The 20,420-nt window shown below is 36.0% G+C and overlaps 3 protein-coding genes and 1 pseudogene across 3 annotated transcripts in view; all 4 read left to right on the top strand.

The window, feature by feature from the left end:
* The window catches only part of LOC100249117 (uncharacterized), a 40,720-nt gene extending 32,420 nt beyond the window's left edge, over positions 1-8,300 (top strand). Inside the window, exons 12-19 of the mRNA XM_002280946.5 lie at positions 159-309; positions 2,026-2,131; positions 2,226-2,361; positions 4,661-4,725; positions 4,868-5,032; positions 5,351-5,423; positions 5,511-5,584; positions 7,860-8,300. Of these exons, the coding sequence (XP_002280982.1) occupies positions 159-309; positions 2,026-2,131; positions 2,226-2,361; positions 4,661-4,725; positions 4,868-5,032; positions 5,351-5,423; positions 5,511-5,566 (752 nt within the window). The 3' untranslated portion in view covers positions 5,567-5,584; positions 7,860-8,300. The remainder of the gene's footprint in view (positions 1-158; positions 310-2,025; positions 2,132-2,225; positions 2,362-4,660; positions 4,726-4,867; positions 5,033-5,350; positions 5,424-5,510; positions 5,585-7,859) is intronic.
* Positions 8,301-10,294: 1,994 nt separating this feature from the next.
* On the top strand, positions 10,295-11,428 carry LOC100259333 (loganic acid O-methyltransferase). Its single transcript, XM_059734178.1, has 2 exons — positions 10,295-10,983; positions 11,066-11,428. Exons 1-2 carry the CDS (start codon positions 10,336-10,338, stop codon positions 11,426-11,428), a joined length of 1,011 nt encoding a protein of 336 aa, XP_059590161.1. The 5' UTR covers positions 10,295-10,335.
* Positions 11,429-14,075: 2,647 nt separating this feature from the next.
* LOC100264510 (loganic acid O-methyltransferase) lies at positions 14,076-16,607 on the top strand. Its single transcript, XM_002277840.5, has 3 exons — positions 14,076-14,445; positions 15,291-15,947; positions 16,049-16,607. Exons 1-3 carry the CDS (start codon positions 14,350-14,352, stop codon positions 16,403-16,405), a joined length of 1,110 nt encoding a protein of 369 aa, XP_002277876.1. The 5' UTR covers positions 14,076-14,349; the 3' UTR covers positions 16,406-16,607.
* A 609-nt stretch (positions 16,608-17,216) lies between these two features.
* Positions 17,217-18,225, top strand: LOC100242232 (loganic acid O-methyltransferase-like; annotated as a pseudogene).
* Positions 18,226-20,420: the final 2,195 nt, after the last annotated feature.

Consider the following 20,420-nt stretch of genomic DNA (forward strand, 5'->3'; position numbering starts at 1 on the left):
GTTGGTTCAATCAATAATCTATGATATGAAGTCTGCCTATTGTTAGATGCTCCACTTCTGTATTAAATGTATAATTGCTTATCTTCATGTAACATTTTGGTAGCGCTGGCACCTTATTTCTTCACAGTAGCTCTGATTTATTCTTGTTCAACTCGCAGATGTTCATTTTCTTCCATTATCTGGTCTGGTTGGTTTGAACATGAAAACAAGAGTGGACAAAAGTTTATGTTCTTGGTGGAATGGTCCATGCCTTTTTGAAGCCCTTGATGCCATTGATGTGCCTTTCCGAGATCCTAAAGGCCCCTTTAGGTGCTGATATCCTAAGTGCCTCTCTCTTTCTCTCTCTCTCTCTCACTCCTTCCCTTCCCCTTCTATATTCCAGTTTATTGCTTCATTTTTTTTGTCCTCTTTTTTGTTTGCTTAATAATTTTTTTTACTGCTTGACTTAACTTGATAATTTGACCAATGCTATGTGGACTTGGGTACAAGTTTCAGGTGCTGGCGTGTGTTTGACTGTCAAATTTATTTAATTTGGCAAATCTTAGGACATGGGATACTGCTAATATTTCCTTATGCTCACATTCTATCTGTTAGGCTATTGAAGTGTATAACTAAGAATGTATATCATAAGTCTAAGGTTACTTACAATGAGACAGAAATTTGTCATTCATTTTATTTGTTGGACATGCCCGTTTGATAAATATGTTATCAATAGGAATTGTCAACACATATCCCATTTTCAAACACTCACCATGGCATGTCAGACCTGAGCACTTCACATATTCAACGAAATGTTGAGGCAATAGTTTTTCATAAGATATTTTCAATTGTGAAGTACTTACCCAGTTCTTACTTGAGATGCTTGGAATTTCAAATTGTTCTCTCTAGGTGTCTGATAATTTTTTTTTCTAGGTGTTATTATTAGTAAACCATAACCTTGGCTGCTAACCTGTTTTGGACTCATTTGAGTGAAATTGATACAGTTCCTGTCATATCTAATTTCTTATATAAACTAGTTTTAATAGGTTGGACCATTTGCTGCATCTTCTAATTCCTTCGTTGGTTGTGGAATGCTTCCATCCTCCTTTGCTGAGAGAGTTTGAGTGATTACTTGTTACTAATGTAAACTATACATTAATTGGCTGACCTTTTCTCAGTTGGGTTGATTATAGTCAATTTGGTTTCTTGCTAAGTGGTTTCATGTGGATTGGCTTTATGAGCTGGGTTCCATCTGCTATGATTAACCTGCATGAATGGTGCAACTTAAATTTTTCTCAAGATCTATTTTTTCCCTTAAAAGAGAATTAAATTAGTGATGCTATATATTTTCATTTAAAATAATTGGTCTGAATCTGACCACTCGTAGAGACATGTGAACGTTTGAATAATGTCTCTCTGGTTCTATGAGTTTTATATATTTATTCTATTGTTCAATTGATCAATAATGCTTGATATTTTCTACTGTTTCCTTGCATGTTGCCTTAAATATTAGTAAGTGACATCTTGTTAAAGCTGTAAATTAAGTACAGTTCACAACTTGAGAAGAGGAGAATAACGAAAAGAAGAAAAAAATTGAAAGGAATTGTTACCTTGGAGGGTTTTACTTCATTCGCTATAAGGAAGGGGTTTTGAGGAAAGCAAGAGGAAGAATGGTGGGCGCGCACTAAACCCTTTTAAGACACTTGTAATTTTGGTCCAAAAAAAAAAGTTTGTACTAAACTTGTTTTTTCATGTTATTCCCCAAATCACCTCAACTTTGGGATGATAGTTTTGGTGGGCCTGGACAAGACATTTTCTCATCATCACCCATTTTGTTGTCCTTTTCTTTTCTATTGATCAAACCAACAATGGAAAGAGAGTTTTAATGTTCTCTTCTTTATCTCCTCTCTTTTGGTGAACATAACAGGCTGTAAGGAAGAACTTAAATCTGTGATTTGATTTTTGTAATCTGGAACATCATTGAACTCAAATATTGACTTAGCAGTGTTTATTTTATGTATTGAATCTTAAAGTTTTGCTTTGTAGGATGCCTATTATTGATAAATTCAAAGACATGGGAACTGTTGTTATGGGCAAAGTAGAGTCTGGTAGTGTGCGTGAAGGCGACAGCTTGTTGGTCATGCCAAATAAGGTTCCCCCCCCCAGATCTTTGGTTTTTTTTTTTTTTTTCTCCTTTTTCTTCCAGACTTTCCAGTTTTTTTCTGATTGTACTCCTTGATCTACAGGTTCAGGTGAAAGTTTTTGCTGTGTACTGTGATGAGAATAAAGTTAAACTTGCTGGACCTGGTGAAAATGTACGGGTTAGATTATCTGGAATTGAAGAAGAAGACATAATATCAGGATTTGTCCTGTCAAGCATTGGTATGTTTTCTTCACTGAACTTATATATTGTTCTGTATGGTTTCTTGATCATTTTTGCAACTTCGTAGTTCTTATTATTAAGGAACTAAAATTTTATGAAATAGTTTGGTGGTAATGCAAATATGGTGATGGGGTGGCATGACATTGGTTTGACCAGTAACTTCAGCTAATTTGATTGTCTGTTCTTACCCATACTGCTGATGCTGAAAATTTTGAAGATAGTAACATGGTGATAAATGAAGGTTGTCAATTAAAATCATAAACTTCTGCTGATTTGATTGTCTGTTCTTATCCATACTGCTGATGCTGAAAATTTTGAAGATAGGGTAACAAGGTGATAAATGAGGGTCATCAATTAAAATCATAAAATGCTTTCCTCACAAACAAATAGTAAGGAAAACAAGTAAAAAGGCGCATTACATATCAACACCTAGAGAGCTGGGGATTCTACATTCTTTGACACTGATTGTCAACATTTTGAGTACTCTTTGTGCCCCAAATACTTGTTTAGGATTGGTCTCCTCACCCAAAAAATTAACACATTATTGTTACATAAGTGCACATGCTATTCTGGCATTGTCTTCCTATGCCTTTAACAATGTCAAGTTTCTTGGATTTCTTCATGGTGCACATCCAATTCAATCATGTAATAAAGGCCCAGGCAGAATGAGATCAAACCCTGTACTTGTTGAATGAAGAACGCATTAGGGATGACATGAAAGGGAATCAAAGGGTATTTTGAGATATTAGTATGTATTGACCATTATCAGTGTTATCTGTAGAGGACAAAAATGTTCTATTCTTGCACTTGCCACTCTTCTTGTTGAATGCCACCAACAACTCTTCTGGATGGGTTTCAAAATAGAATTCGTTTCCTTGGTTTATTTTAGCTTTATATCTTCAATTTGGAGTTGAATTGTTGGAGATTTTTCAATTTCTTTATTTCCTTCTACTTGATTTTTTTATATCTTTTCCAACCAAGGTATGCGTGAATTATTTTTCTTCTAGATTTTGGGAGGAACTGAGGATCAGTAATATTTTTTTTTGAATCTAATCCTGTTGTGGTATATTCAACCTCTAGTGTGATTTGTATTGATCTTTTGAAATCTTTGGAAGTGTTGTAGAACAAAGTATTTCATGTTAATGGTTTGATATGGATCTACAATGTAGATATTTAGAAGCAAACTCTAGGTGGATTCATTTTGTTCATAAAATATCAATATCAGTGAATTTAGAAGCCAATGCCTTGGTTGGATTCTTTGTATCTTTTTTCCTTACCGGAGAAGTTGCCCTTTTCTTGGGGAAAATTTATAAAAAAAAAAAGACGTTAATTCTTTGACAAGGATTTGTGGTAAGAGGTTAAATATTGAAGTAGATAGCAAATCCCTTTGTTTTACTTGCATTTTATAAATAAAGAAGCATGGTTTCAAAATTTTCCCTATTTCCCTATTTTCTATCTTTTGAAAAAGTTAGCATGTTTCTTAATCGTCTTTTCCCCCATTTTTCCATTGGGAAAGATTTGGAATCGGAACTCTCCTGTCCCTGCCCAAACATGATGAAATTGCTGAAGAAAGTACTAGCAAAGGGGTTCACAGAACCATATGTTCTGAGACTACCAGCATCTCCTTACTAAACTCCCTCATTGGTCTCAGTCCACCTATGACATCTGTGGGTGAAAACGGGAATGTATGTGAACCTGTTTTGCTGGAAGTTGGCAAGAAATATATTGAAAAGGTTATCCTATTACCTATGCTGTATAATGTGTGTTTGAATTGTATTGGAAATTAGTACCCAAATACTGTGTAGCAGGTGTGTCAAACCACTGCACCCAATGATTGCTCCCAGGCTGTTTACAATAATGAATTGTCTGACCAAATTAAATCCAAGGGTACTGAAAAGGTTATGGATAATATGGGGATTGGGTGTTCCATCAGGACATTGATGTCCTGATTATATGTCCTACTTGAAAGTTCATACAGCATTCCCTGAAGTCTTTGCCATGATGAACTCATATGTCACAACCTGCAAAACCATCCATACATCTCGAATTGGATCTTCCTTTCACCTAGGTGATTTAATTCTGTGCTTGGTCATCAAATTGAAGTGAGTTACCTATTCTTTATTTGGAACAACAACTGCTTCTGGTTTCCTTGAAGCCTAAATGGTGGTTTCTTCTCTATACAAATACATTTCTAGAGTCGATAAACTTAGAACAAGGAGCTGCTGAATCAGTTGAATCCAGAACATTTTCTTTGCTATGTTATCTTTAGGAGTTCTAAAACTGTTTCCTTTTGTGCAGCAAAACCAATACCTGCAGTGTACGAGTTTGTTGCCCAGCTGCAGATTCTTGAATTGCTGGATAATGTATGTATATATTTAGTTTTCTGTCCTACCTTTAGGGTTTTATTCTTCAAATTTTTCTCTTGTCAATAATTTTCTCTTATATTCTAGTTGTTGAACCATGCATGTAATATCTGAAGCATCAACTGTTGTTCTTTTCTTTCAGGCAATTTTCACTGCTGGTTATAAGGCTGTCTTGCACATTCATTCTATTGTTGAGGAATGTGAGATTATTGAACTGCTGCAGCAAATTGATCCGAAGACAAAGAAACCTATGAAAAAGAAAGTCCTATTCGTAAAGAATGGTGCTGTTGTACTGTGCCGCATTCAGGTTTGCTTTTTTATATACTCTAATTTTTCATTATTTTTATACAATCATGTAAACTTTGCATGTATTAATATTTTCAACATGTATCTTGAGTGTTAGGAATTTCACTAGTAATCTCAAGAAACTTGAATAAATCCAAATAGAAGCCCCAACATTTCTATTTCTTTTTTTTTTTTCCCTCCTTTTTTCTTTGTTGACATAACTCATCTATCCTCCACCAACCACCATGGCTACCCTCAGAAATGAAAAAGCTGTTTCGAAAATTGATATTATTGCCAAATTATTTCCTCATTCTGACTTTGCCAATTGTGTGCTTCCCAGGTGAATAACTTGATTTGCATTGAAAAATTCTCTGATTTCCCACAGCTTGGAAGGTTCACTCTTCGAACTGAAGGTGAAAAAAGATATTCCTACCTCTAGAATCCATTTGAGCTATGATATCTTTGTATTCTTTAGTCACAAGGATTTCTGTACAATACAGGAAAAACTGTTGCTATGGGGAAAGTTATGGATCTTAATTCTGCTAGTTCTATTTAAACAATTTTGGCAGAAGAGGTGAGGTGTTTCTAATTCTCCTTATATTTTCCTTTTCCTTACCGAACTAGTCTTCTTTATCCATATCTCTATGTCATTGCATCTGCACTAAAGCAAATTTTTTTATTTTAAGTTGTCTTCTCATGAATCATAATGTATATAAATTTCCATTTTTTTTCCTTGTGTATTAACTGAATCCTGTATTTATTGCATATGCATAACAAGAATGGAGGTTACAACCGATTTCATGAAAGATACTAAGGGCAATAGAATTTTGTACATGTAGCCATAATTGGTATAATACGTGTGTAAGCATTGAACCCTAGAGCTTTGATGAAATCTACTCTATAAAATTTACAATTTTACTGCATAGATTCATAGTAGAATCTTCAAGATAAGTTTGAATACAAATACTACTGTTCCAAAAGTTCCAAGTTTAAGTCCTAAACCAATATACAAAAAAAAAAAACAAAAAACAAAAAAAAAACGAGAGAAGAAGAAAAAGAAGAATAAAATAAGTAATCTAGGAACATGTAAAACTATAATATATAATTCTTTAGACATATATGTGGCATATTAAAAATCCACTCTCCAACTTTATTAGACACCTGGTCCTCATCTCCCCAAAAAAGTGGGAAAAAACCTAAAAAAAAAAACTAGTAGTTGAGCAAAATTCCCACTGTTTGTTCATTATCAGCTTGAGGTTAATATTCAAATCATTTGGGTAGAATATGGTTCATTTGATTAACATCTTACTAATATTTCTTTTGGTGATAATCACAATAAATCTTCAACCTCTTATTGCCTTTGACAACACATGAAATTTTCTTATGTAAAATCACTCTTTTTTCCCCGTCACCCAATTTTAATTTAAAAAACAAGAAGTTTTATTTATTTATTTTTTAAATGAAATTGGATACTAAAGACTACAAAGAGACTTTTTTATAGTGGAGAGTGGAGGCAAAAGAAAGTTTCTAAAGTTCTAATTTAACCTTAAGATTTTTAGAATTTGGACCATGATATAATAGAAGGAAAATTTTTAGAATTTGATTTTTTCTTTAGAACTACTAAAAGAATCTTAAAAGGGTGTGTGGCTTGTACGTGTCATGTATCATATATAATGTAGTTGTACCTGAGATAAAACTTATAAGCGATATACGTTGGTTATATGTATCATTTACATATATTTGTATCCTAAGTTTTGGTAGCTATATTCATGTCTTTTTTCATGCACATTCATATTGGTGAATATTTTCCAGCTGCCTGCACACTACTTTTCTGTCAGCTGGGGACTTTAGGTTAAAATACTGTTTATGTGGCCTTTGGCATGTGCTGCCATAGAATTCTCTTGAATCTACGCCTTTGTTGCTGACCCAAGTTTTAGAAGTTGATGCACCGTTCAAAAAAGTTAAAAATTTTAACATTAGTCTATCAAATAAAAAAAAGTACTGTTGCAGTTTTGTTGAAATGATGCTTGAATTATAAATTTGAAGAGTAAGTTTAAATTAAAGGTTATAGAATCTTGGACCCTGATCAACTTTTAGACCTACTTCAGTCCCAAAATCATGAGTTTGTACCATATAAGTTGGATAGTAGACTAGTAAAAGCCTCACAGTTGGTAGTAGGGTTAATGGTTTGAAATTGAAGTTGTCGTGATCATTGATCAGTTCATAGCTGTTCATTATAGTCCCCGCTTATAGCTTGAGTGACTACAAATTCATCCCAGGGCAAAAATAAGAACTTGGATGGTCATGTGGAATTAGGGTTGCGACTAAGTCGGGGGGTTAGACGTCAACCAAATCCATAAAGTAACCCATTCTACCATTGCCCAACTGAACCTGATCACTTACCTATGTAGCCCAGCCTAGCGAGCTCATGTGGTTGTGCTCTGGTTGAACTTTGATTGAGTTGGGTTACATTGAGTGGTTTCTGAGGGGTGAAGGAGATGGAACTACAGTCAAATTCTGCCTAGCTACAGAACTCATAATAGAGAAATGGTGAAATATAAAATCAGATTAAAGAACCCATTTACCAAAACTAGTAGATGAACTACCAGATTCTGATAAAGGAGAATGAGGACTAGGATTAAAGGGAAATAAAAGGTAAACATCTTACCTGGAAAAGACAGGAAGATAGGTTTAGAGTAGAGAACTTCAAATATGGCTTGTTAGGGAATTGCAGATTTATGTTGTGGCAGATCACCATAGTATTTACTAGCACGTGGCTCAGCCAATTATACCTTGCATGTGGGTTTTTATTTTGTCTTGTTATTAACAATCTCTATTACTCTTAACAGGCAAACCGAGTCAACGAGGACAACTTTTTGGCATACACAAATCAAGTAGCAGCACAAGGGGGTCTCAATTCTTAGAGCATGCTCTGCAAATCATTAAAATGCACCCAAGTTTGATTGACCATAACAGAGCTCCTTGTAGTGGTTTTGGAGAGTTGGCTATTGTTTCTGGTGCACCTGTTTTTTGAATGAATTTTTATAGGGTTTCCAATACTCCAATATTTGATGGGGGTTGAAGTTTGGCCTTGGTTCATTTTGCCCCCATTCACCAATGTCACCAATGTTTCTTATAATGGTTATGAGAGATCATGTTTTAAGAACATCTACTTAGATTTGGGTTCTTTTGCACATCAATGCCCTATAGTCAGCATATAGAGTGATATTTATTTAAATTGCTTGGAGTTTGGATGACCAGATGATTAGTTATAGATTTATTATTAATAATCCTGCATGTTTTTTTATTTTTTATTTTGTCTTTGTTTACAACTTTCCGTTGGGTCATACTACAGTTCCGAATGGGTACCTTTTTGTTGCTGTATTACAAGCTGTTGCATTAAAAAAGGCATCAATAATTTGACTCTTGATCACATATTCAAACTTGGAACACGATCTGAACTACTTCCTTGATTATTATCATCATTTTGTGAACAAAATAGAAAGTGAATGGTTATCAAGAGTCGAAGGTCCCAGCTGTGGATTGTTGGAATCGAATGCAATACTGTGGAGAAGGCACAAAAAATATTAGATGGACAAGGGAGGAGAGAGAGAGAGAGAGGGAAGCGGAGGAGGTAAGAAATGTGAGTGAGGCTGAGGCATATCCAATGAAGGTAGGGGATGGCCCTTATGGGTAATCCAAGAACTCTTCTCTATCTGGTCTGTCTTTTCTCTTTCAAGGCTTATTCTATGCCTAGTTCCAACTCCAATGTTTGATTTCAAAATTTGAGGAAAAATGTAAATAAAGAAAAATGAATTTTTATATGCCACTTAAAATTCATTTAACTTATTTTAATCTTTTTATATGAAAAATTAAATAGTTTGAAAATATAGGTTTTTTTAATTATATTTAATTTTCTTTTATATTTTCTATAATATAATCAAACTTAAGGAAATTATTTTCCTTTTAACCTTTTTTTTCTTTTTTTGAAACCAAATTTAGCATAATTCACTAATATTAGGGTCAATTTTAAAATTTTATGCCATGTTATACTTCTCATATTTACCACATGTTGTGTAACATGGGTTGCTCAGTTGGGCCGTAACACCTTTGCAGTGCAAAACATACTGGAAGCCATTGAACTCAAGTGCCAAAACCAAAGACTCAATTCCCAAATCCCTGAATTCCAAGTCTTCTTCAATGACTTCAGCACTCTCTTTGCCTCCCTCTCTCCCTCCCAAAAGACCGATATCACGCTGCTGGGGTGGTTTCAACACTCCTACTCCCCACTGCCTATTTTCACATTGTCTACACCATTGAATGGCTTTCAGACTTGCCAAAGGAGTTCAAGTAAGCAAAAGGTTGTTGCAAGATCGAGCACTGAGTTTGAATATAGAGCATTGGCTCACACGACAGCAGAGGCAACCTGGTTACAGACCTTACTAAAAGAGCTACTAGTGCCAAGTAGTGTGATAACATTGGGGCAGCTTGAATCCATCTCATGTGTCCTACTCTCTGTTTTTGCTCTCAATGTCAAATGCCAATACACAGTTGATAAAGATTTTAATAATTAGAATAAAAAATAAAATGAATAAAACAAATTTTTTTTATACAACACTCGGAGCTAGCACATGGTCATCACCATGTATATTATATCAAACATGTTGATATTATTTATACACACATTCAGAATATTAAAAGCACTGAGCATTGTTGGCAAGTATAAGGAAGAACACTACTCCCAATGAATAATGTAGAAAAATTATAATCAACACCAGTGAATCTTAAGAATGGATTGACTTGTCCCCAGGCTCTGTATATGAAAGAACAATCTCACAATCTCATAGAGACAAGAGGAGAAGAGATCTAGAGAGATGGCACCAAAGAAAGAGATGGGAAACATAGGTGAAGCATACCCAATGAAGAGTGGCGATGGTCTTCATAGCTACTCCAACAACTCTTACTTCCAGGTACGTAGGAGAATCTCTCCATTTAGTTAACTACGGTTTCCTATGGTGCAAGTTGGGTTCACAAAGAGAGTGGGAGAGAGTTCTGAGCTTAAAAAACTGGTTTTTTGGGTGTAACAGTAGAGAACAGATGAACTTTTAGTTGATTATTGAAACCAGTAGTTTGTTGAGTTTATTCAAATGTTTTTGATTGGGAAAAATTTCAGTAAGGTATACACAATGGGATTAGGGTCTCATACTTATATTCAAATCTAATGACTGTCAAGCTAAGAAGTAAGTTGAAGAAAGTGTTTATTTGAATGGTTACAAGTAACCTAATCTTCTAGCTATTTTGTAGAGAGATATTATAAACGCTGCCATGCAAATTGTCGGTGAGGCAATTGTGAAAATCGTAGACATCCTCAAAATTTCTCCTTCAACCACCATTAGGGTGGCTGATCTGGGTTGTTCAGTTGGGCCTAACACCTTCTTCGCAATGGAAAACATACTAGAAGCTATTGAGCTCAAGTGCCAAAACCAAGGGCTCGATTCTCAAATCCCTGAATTCCAAGTCTTCTTCAATGATCAGACCTCCAATGACTTCAACAGTCTCTTCTCATCCCTCCCTCCCAATGGGCGATATCATTCGGCTGGGGTTCCGGGTTCTTTCTACTCTCGCCTGTTTCCCAATCACTCTCTTCATATTGTTCATTCATCCTTCTCCATTCAGTGGCTTTCAAGAGTGCCGAAGAAGGTGGTGGACAGAAGTTCTCCCGCCTGGAACAAAGGAAGGATCTATTACGCAAGTGCTGCGGATGAAGTTGTTGAGGCCTATTCAGCTCAGTGTGCAGAGGACATGGCACGGTTTTTGCAGGCGAGGGCACAAGAGATTGCAGATGGTGGGTTGATGATTCTAATCTTTCCAGCCCGCCTCGATGGAATTCCGCATTCTCAATTCAGTAACAATATAATGTTCGACATGTTGGGATGTTGCCTCATGGACATGGCCCAAAAGGCAAGGAATATGGTGGTTAGGTGGTCCATTCATATCCAGGGGTTTAGCTAAGATATATATTCTAAATTTTTTGGTTTTTCTTTTGGGGTGATTGATATTGCAGGGAATAGTAAGCGAAGAGAAAGTGGACATGTTTAACTTGCCACTGTATTTCATTTCCGCCCAAGAGCTGGAAGCGATTATAGAGAGAAACGGATGTTTCAGCATTGAGAAAATGGAGATCCTACATCCCACCATAACTGCACAATCGCTTATAAGCACTCCTCATAAAGGCCAAGCGATCTCGTTCCACATACGAGCTGCCACGGAGGGACTCATCAAGGCACATTTTGGAGAGGAGATCCTGGATCAACTCTTTGACTCATATTCTAGAAAGGTCGAAGACGAGTATTCTCTGATTGTGTCTGCGATAACACTAAACTATTGTGCTGTGCTTAAACGCAAAACTATGAATTAGGAATTGTTTTTTTGGGTACTGATGGAGCTTAGTTAGCATCTTCTGCTTTGGTTTTATTGTTGAGAATTTGCTTCGTAACAACCCCACATGCAGAGAATAGATTCTTGTCTAATATGTATGTCATGGCATCTGTTTTAGAAAGTATTAGCCCTAGACTGCCTTTCAAATGATGGTATTATTGATTAAAAAGTTTTTGAAAGAGTTCAAATTTGGATTTTTCTTCTTTAAGAAGTAGTACAGAATAGTCTAATACCCTCTTGTTCACATCATTTCTATTTAGGGAAATTTTAAACACATCCCTCTTCCCTTCTTTCTTCTTCTCCATTCCTCTTGTTCACATAATTCCTTTTTTTCAATTACAAGACAAATCCTAGAGAGGGGCGGCCATGGCGTGCCACCAGTGTGGCTGCTATGACCAGTGGAACGCCATGGCCACACCCTTCCTTTTTTCTTTTTTATTTGATTTTTAATTGCAAAAATTTGAAAAAAAGAGTATGGAGAGAATTCAAGGGCGTGGTCATGGAGTGGCGCTAGTCATTGTGGAAACGATAACATTCCATAACCACCCTTTTAGGTTCCGATTGATAGTAGAATAGGATATGATATGATAGAATATACATATTAATTCTGAATGGAAATGTATATGTTAATATAATTTTCAATAAAATATGATATATTTAATATTTATATTGTATGAGTAAGATATTTTAAGGTAGTATATCTAATAAGATATGTTACGTTGTATTTTATTTATATTTAATTTGTGAAATGAATTAAAAATATTGTGAAATTTATATTATTTTTAATATTTAAAATAAAAATTATATCACATTTTGATATTTTTATTTAAAAAAATGAAATTTCTCTTATATTTTACAATATTAATTGTTAAAATATTTAAATTTTATAAATACTTTTTCATAGTATATTATTCAATACATAAATATTATTTTATAAATATTTTTTAGTTTTTTTAATCATAAATTTAATTTATAATAAAAAAATTATTTTGTAAAATTAGTATATAAAAAAAAAATGATAAAAAAAAAAATTTATAATATATATTAGTCAAGCTTCATCCTTATGGTGATCTCAATTTATTGAGGTCATATGATCCTTAACTTTCCTTCACATAGGTAAAGCAACAAATTGAGTCCAATGATTTTGCCTCTTTTCGCATTGTCTACTCCTGCGCCATTGAATGGCTCTCAGGCTCGCCAAAGGAGGTGGTGGACAGGAGTTCTCCTGCCTGGAACAAAGGAAGTGTCTATTACTCAACTGCTGCACATGGGGTTGTTAAGGCTTATTCAGTTCAGGCTCATCTCAGACCCACCTCCATCTCTACTTTTCTTTAAAGTAATTTGGTGACTTGCATTATTTTTCTTAGAATTGAAGTATATATTTGACTTGCTAAAACGAACTATATATATATCACGGAACAAGCCAAAAGTTGCCCTACACCTAAAACTATAGGAGATCCAGTGCTAGTGGACATAAGTTGACAAATGAGAAGTTGTAGTGAACCACTTCTGGGGCATTACTAGGCCAAAAATTTCTTACATGCTCGTGTTTTTCTTGGTCCTAACATAGTCTCATAGAGTTTAAGCAAGTTGGGTTTTTGGAAGGTCGGGCACTGAGATCTGACTAAAAGAGCCACTGCAAGTAAAAAGGTGTATGATCATGACGTTTAATTATTATTATTTTTATATAACACTTAGAGCTAGCACATGCTCATCAGTCATCACCATGTATATTGTATCAAAGATCTTGATATGATTTATACAAGCATTTAGGATATTATAAGTATAGAGTATTTTTGACAACAAGCATGAAAATATCGGTAATCATGAATATATAAAAAATATATTGGTGGATATTTTTTAAAAAATATCGATAAACTTAAAATTAATCAAAATTCATGGAAATATAAGAAAAACCTTGTAGAAATGTAAGTAGAAGTATAATAGACATTTTAAAATTGTTTTGTTAAAAAATTTATGATATGATTTATCATATTTGATGATAATATATATCATATACATCAATAAAAAATATGAATTTTATAAGTGTATATTTATTATTAAATTATATTAAATATTATTTCATAATAATATTATGATATTTAATTATAATGTATCTAATTTAAAATATATTTAATATTAAAATTATGATATATTTAATTCAATTATATTAAATAATATAAAATAAATGATAATATATGCATAGTTGTGATATTTAACAATAATGTTTATAATTTGAAAACATATTTCATGCATAATAATTTAATTTGGATGCATTTAGTGACATAAAATAAATAATGATAATTTGTATAAGTATTTTTTATTTTAAAATTTTGATAATTTTATTCAAAAATTTATATTTATTTTATATATAATTATTATATAAAAGTCACAATCACAAAAAATAATTTATTTATAACATATGTATATAATTTATAATATTTGTTTATATATATGGTTAATATATTTAATGCTAATAATGTACATCTATACATAAAATGTGTTCATTGTGTCAAATGAAGCATGGTTGGTGGTGTTGGTGAGGAATCATGAGCGGGTGGTCCGGGGTTCACAATTCATTACACCAAAAAGCTTTATTTAAGCATTGGGGTGGTTCATGGCTTGCAGGCGTGTGGGCTGCCGAGCTGTGCTGATGGGGTGTGGTGGGGTGGGGTGGGCTGGAGTGGTGAGGGTTGGGTCAGCCTACCGTCAGTGTAAGCCTGTTATAGGAGTTTTGGGCCATTCTAAGATAAGGAAGGGCACTTCTCCCAATGAATAAAGTAGAAAAATTATAATCAACACCAGTTAATCCTGAGAATGGATTGACTTGTCCCCAGGCTTTCTATATGAAAGAACAATCTCACAATCTCATATAGACAAGAGGAGAGGTGATCCAGAGAGATGGCATCGGAGAAGGAGATGAGAAACATAGGTGAAGCACACCCAATGAAGAGTGGAGATGGTCTTTATAGCTACTCCAACAACTCTTACTTACAGGTACCGGAATCTCTCCATTTAATTAACTACAGTTCCCTATGGTGCAAGTTGGGTTCACGAAGAGAGTTGGAGAGAGTTCTGAGCTTCAAAAACTGGTTTTTTGGGGTGTAACAGTAGAGAACAAATGGACTTTTAGTTGATTATTGAAACCAGTAGTTTGTTGAGTTTATTCAAATGTTTTTGATTGGGAATAATTTCAGTAAGGTATATAAAAAGGGATTAGGGTAAGAACTCATCCAATCATACCTATATTCAAATCTAATGACCGTCTCCAGTGTCCTCATCTTTTTAGGGAGAAAAAAAGCGAGGGAAGGAACTTATAAAAGAAGAATTGTCAATCTCACGAAGTGCACAATTGTTGTAATTGCTTGCAATACTTGATGGCATACATGTTTTCTTTTGGAGAATAATACTATCTGATGGTTCCTCCAAAGGGACTAGGCATGATTTTAACTTTATTTTACTGAGATTAAAATTTTTGTATTCCATTAGAGAAGCAAAATATGGATTACAGGTACAGCTAGCACAATTAGACACTTACAGTGAAGCACTTAATTCTCTGAAAATATGCAGAAGGGGTTTTTTTTTTTGGATGGAATTCCTCTGAGGTTTAAGTCTCAAACCTCTTGTAGTTTACTATGTATTTTGTTGCATAACCAAAGAAACTAAATATGAAGCATTTTACTAGCCAAAGAATTTAGTATGTATTTGCCATAGAATCATGGGCAAGAGTATTGGTACTGATAGTGCAGCAAAATGGGTTCTCAAAATAAGCTAAGAAGTAAGTTGAAGAAAGTGTTTATTTGAATGGTTACAAGTAACATAATCTTCTAGCTGTTTTGTAGAGAGGAGTTATGAACGCTGCCAAGCAAATTGTGAGTGAGGCAATTGTGGAAAACCTTGACATCCTCAAATTTTCTCCTTCAACCACCGTAAGGGTGGCTGACCTGGGTTGTTCAGTTGGGCCTAACACCTTCTTTGCAGTGCAAAACATACTGGAAGCTATTGAGCTCGAGTGCCAAAACCAAGGGCTCGATTCCCAAATCCCTGAATTCCAAGTCTTCTTTAATGATCACACCTCCAACGACTTCAACTCTCTATTCTCATCCCTCCCTCCCAATAGGCGATATCACGCTGCTGGGGTTCCGGGTTCTTTCTACTCTCGCCTGTTTCCCAATCGCTCTCTTCATATTGTTCATTCATCCTGCGCCATTCAGTGGCTTTCAAGAGTGCCAAAGAAGGTGGTGGACAGAAGTTCTCAAGCCTGGAACAAAGGAAGGATCTATTACCCAAGTGCTGCGGATGAAGTTGTTGAGGCCTATTCAGCTCAGTGTGCAGAGGACATGGCACGGTTTTTGCAGGCGAGGGCACAAGAGATTGCAGATGGAGGGTTGATGATCCTAATCTTTGCAGCCCGCCCTGATGAAATTCCTCATTCTCAACTCGTTGCCAATATAATGCACGACATGTTGGGATGTTGCCTCATGGACATGGCCAAAAAGGCAAGGAATGGAAACTGGGCAGTTCATTCATATCCAGGGGTTTAGTTAAGATATATATTCTAATTTTTTTGGTTTTTCTTTTGGGGTGATTGATATTGCAGGGAATAGTAAGCGAAGAGAAAGTGGATATGTTCAACTTGCCAGTGTATCACATGTCTGATCAAGAGCTGGAAGCGGCTGTAGAGAGAAATGGATGTTTCAGCATTGAGAGAATGGAGAGCCTACCTCCCATCTCAAGTACTTTACAGTCACTTGTAAGCACTCGTCATAAAGCCCAAGCAATCTCATTCCACGTAAGAGCTGCCATGGAGGACCTCATCAAGGCACATTTTGGAGAAGAGATCCTGGATCAACTCTTTGACTCGTATTCTAAAAAACTTGAACAAGAGTATTCCCTGATTGAGTCAGCTGGGACATCAGCACTGAACTTGTGTGCTGTGCTCAAACGCAAACTATGAATTGCTGAGACCGTCCTCATTTCTTTACCTTTCCCTGTGATTTTTCCCTTGCTTCATAACAGTACGAGAGGGTATTTTGTTTCAAACTTGTGGGTACATTACAGATTTGCTTTCAGAGGGTAATCATCAAGACTGCTTTTGTATGGTGGAAAGCATATTGTCTCTCCAGTCTCTGAAGTTAATCATTATTACGATTTATTCACTTGAGATTTGAAAAGCATACCATGAAATTTTGAGGTATCAAGGACACCTAAAATAAGTACAAGTATTTCATATCATCACTGAATATGTCTTGAATTCTTTAGATTATGAAAGGGAGAATTAATGAAACAAAATATTGAAATTATATATGCAAGCATCATTTCTATATTCGGTTTTTGTTTTCTATGGTAAGTTAGAAGTGATGGTTAAATTGTTTTAACACGAAAAATATATGAATAGAAAGAATAAAAAAATAATAATATGGTTCGATAATTAATGTGATCTATATGTTCATCATCACCGTTGAAGCAATTTTTATATTTGTCATGAAGCAAAATCCGTTAATAGAAAGAAAATAGAGAAGTTATAAAAATGTTATAGAAAAGTTATTTTCTTCAGAAAATATGTTTTTTTTTTATACACCCATTGAGAACGTGGCTTCTAGCCTTTGCCGTGAAGCAATCGACTTGAAACCGACGTGCTAATTTATATGAAATAACAGATAATCTCCGCTGGAGGAGACAGGAGAGAGATGGCGACAGAAGAGCAGAAGAATATGCCTGAAGCATACATATCCAATGAAGGGTATATATGGAGTAGGAAGTTTAGAGGGAGGGCAGCGATTATTTGAATGATAAAGAGCAACCCTCTTGTTGGTAATTTGCTGGGAGGAGGAGCCATGGATGCTGCCAAGCAACTTGTGATTGAGGCCATTCTGGAGAACCTGGATATTCCAAAATGTTATCCTTCGAACGCCATAAGAGTTGCAGACCTGGGTTGCGCAGTAGGGCCAAACACCTTCTTTCAAGTTCAAAACATACCGGACGCGGTTGAGCTCAAGTACCAAAACCAAGGACTGAATTCCCAAATCCCTGATTTCCAGGTCTTCTTCAACGATCAGACCTCCAATGACTTCAACACCCTCTTCGCAGCTCTCCCTCCCAACCGGCGATATCTTGCTGCCGTGGTACCAGGTTCTTTTTACTGTCGCTTATTTCCCAATGCCTCTCTTCACATTATTTATTCCTCTTGCGCCATTCACTGGCTTTCGGCATTGCCAAAAGAGATGGCGGACAGGTGCTCTCCTGCCTGGAACAAAGGAAGGATCTATCACTTAAATGCAGCAGATGAAGTTATTGAGACTTACTCAGCTCAGCATGCAAAGGACATGGCGCAGTTTTTGGACGCAAGGAGGTTGTTGAGGGTGGATTGATGATACTATTTTTTCCTGGCCGCCCTGACGGAACTCTTTCTTCCCTGTGCATTTTCAATATGTTGCTCTACTTGCTGGGGTCTTGCCTCATGGACATGGCAAAGAAGGTAAGGACTGATAGATGGGTAGCTGTTCATCTTCAAGATTTTAGCTACGAAAGATGTTTACCGGTTCTGTTGCTTTGGCTGATTGACGCAGGGAAAAGTAAGTGAAGACAAAGTTGACTCGTTTAACCTACCAATGTATATCATGTCTTCCCAAGAACTGAAAGAGGCTATAGACAGGAATGGATGCTTCAGCTAGCATAGTGAAGTTGGAGAGCCTTTTTCAATCAGAGTGCTCTCGTTACACAGCCCATCAGACGCAATCAAACGTGAGACCAGTCGTGGAGGGACTCATCAATGTAAGGAGCCCTCCCCCTGATGACACGTGGCACATACTTCCTGGTGACACGTGGCACGCATTCTCATCCGGATTTCCCCAAGAGTACACGTGGCGCGCTTCTCTTATCCGGACTCCCTCAAGGAGAGGCACACGACACTCACAAACATAACATCCGGACGACCGCCACATCGCATCCGGACGGTCGACATATACTATCCGGATATGTTTGTCCGGACCATTGACTGAAGTAAGCAAGTCTTGCACGTCATCATAACAGCCTGCCATGACCCACGTTCCGCCACCTGCAGAGTGAAAGGACAAGAATGAAGTGACGGCAAGTCACTTCCCACGATCTCTGACAGTCATGGCGCCTCCCACGATTTCTGTCAGCCGCCCTGCCACCACCTAGTGGCATCATGACAAGCCAAAATATCTCCCTACCATTAAAGAGGGAAACACAGCTTTTGGTACTATATATATGAACCTTCACACAAAGAGGAAGGTAAACTTGCTATACCTAGTAAAAAGCCAACTGATTATTCTCTCTCACCATGGCTAACAAAACCATCGGAGGGTGTGTCCGGAGACCCTATCCGGACGCCTTTTGCAGGAACGACTGAATCAGGAATCTATATTGGTTGAGATCGCACATCCATCCATTTGGCAACTACATGGATCACCAGGGACGCGAGACCTCAACAATCAAGGAACATTTTGGAAACGTGATCTTGGAGGAAGTCTTTGCCTCATTTGTCAAGAAAATCGAAGAAGAGTGTTCTTTCACTGATTCTGTGAAAACAATGCTCTTCTTTGCTGTGCTTAAACGCAAAACAATCGATTAGGAGATGGTTATTCGGGAATTCATGGATGATCTTTAGCAGCTTTTGGAACGATGGATACTCCCATGTGAATCTATTTCCAGATTAATGTCTTGTTTAGACATCAAAATGAGCGGCTAGCTCTCAATAGGACTTAGAATCAAATTGCGGGTAGGGAGTTCTTTAAACTGTTGAGGCAGCTTAGTTAGAGTTAGTTCTTTAAACTCCCATGTGAATTCTTTTTTTTTTTCTAACTAATTAGATTGAGAACACATTAGTCAAGGTTCATCTTTAGGGTGATCTCAATTTATTGAGCTCTTCCTTAACTTTCTTTCGCATAGATAAAGCATTAGATTAAGTCTAATGACTATGGCACACCCATGCACGTAGGCATCATCGAACATGCCAAAATTTCGATGATACTATTAGAATATCGAGAGGTACCTGCCAAAAAGTGCTATCAATCATATTACGTCATGTTTATTTAAGTTTCATTGTTTTATACCCATTGCATTTTACCTAGTCTTATTCTTTATATTTCTTTATTCTATTACTTGTATCTTTATTTCTAGTTTCTAAAAGATTTAGGTTAATCTTTTGAATATGTCATTATTTTATCTTTTTTTAATTAAATAATTCATGACAAAAAGAAAAATGAAAGTTTGTAAGTAAGTAAAACTATGAACTTTGAGAACAAATCACACCCTACTTCAACTAATGGAGCTTTGCCAAGTTTTGACCAAGCTTCGAGAGAGGTGGCAGGCTGGCAGCTGATGCAATTGAAGGCATCATAGATTTATTCGGTGATGTGAAAATGGCATGGAAAATCAGTTTATCCTGCCACAGCCAATAAAGGTGGGGTGTACGGAGTTTGAGTTGACAAAGGAGATACTGCGGGTGTTCCACAAATGCAGAGTTGGTGAAAAATGGAATTCTGAGCCTCTTAACCATTTTCCAGGCTATTGTTATTTTTGTACAAAATTCAAAATTCATGGCAACCATCATCATCTTTTTCAGACAACATGAAATTAGATGGAAGCCTAAGAAGCAATTGACCCATTTCACTTGAACTTAACTACTATATTTGTCTCGGTTGTTGTTTCAACCGAAAGCAGAGGATGTGCTGGGAGAGAACGGGGAGAGTGAAACTGAAAACAGAGGAGTGCTTCAGTCCACCAAAAAACAGAGGACACCTTTTCACGCTATATTTTCTATCAGGGAGAACTGAGGGGAGCTTTGACCTAGTACATTTAAAAAAAAAATTCCAAAAATTAAACTTGTTTCCAAAATAATGCTCAATCTAATGAGTTTGTGCCACATAAGCTATCATATTATAAAATCGTAGTTGGTGACTACGATTTTATTTTTCTAAAATGATTAAAAACCATAGTCACCAACC

The sequence above is a fragment of the Vitis vinifera genome, chromosome 17 (assembly GCF_030704535.1).
Source record: "Vitis vinifera cultivar Pinot Noir 40024 chromosome 17, ASM3070453v1".
Classification (NCBI taxonomy): domain Eukaryota; kingdom Viridiplantae; phylum Streptophyta; class Magnoliopsida; order Vitales; family Vitaceae; genus Vitis; species Vitis vinifera.

What these genes read in the sequence shown, in the direction of transcription:
- LOC100259333 (XM_059734178.1), top strand. Translation starts at nt 10,336, where the DNA reads ATGCAAATTGTCGGTGAGGCAATTGTGAAAATCGTAGACATCCTCAAA. An exon ending in CCCAAAAGGCAAGGAATATG is followed by an intron (nt 10,984 to 11,065) that starts GTGGTTAGGTGG and finishes TTGGGGTGATTG; the next exon opens with ATATTGCAGGGAATAGTAAG.
- LOC100264510 (XM_002277840.5), top strand. Translation starts at nt 14,350, where the DNA reads ATGGCATCGGAGAAGGAGATGAGAAACATAGGTGAAGCACACCCAATG. An exon ending in CCAACAACTCTTACTTACAG is followed by an intron (nt 14,446 to 15,290) that starts GTACCGGAATCT and finishes GCTGTTTTGTAG; the next exon opens with AGAGGAGTTATGAACGCTGC. An exon ending in TCATGGACATGGCCAAAAAG is followed by an intron (nt 15,948 to 16,048) that starts GCAAGGAATGGA and finishes TTGATATTGCAG; the next exon opens with GGAATAGTAAGCGAAGAGAA.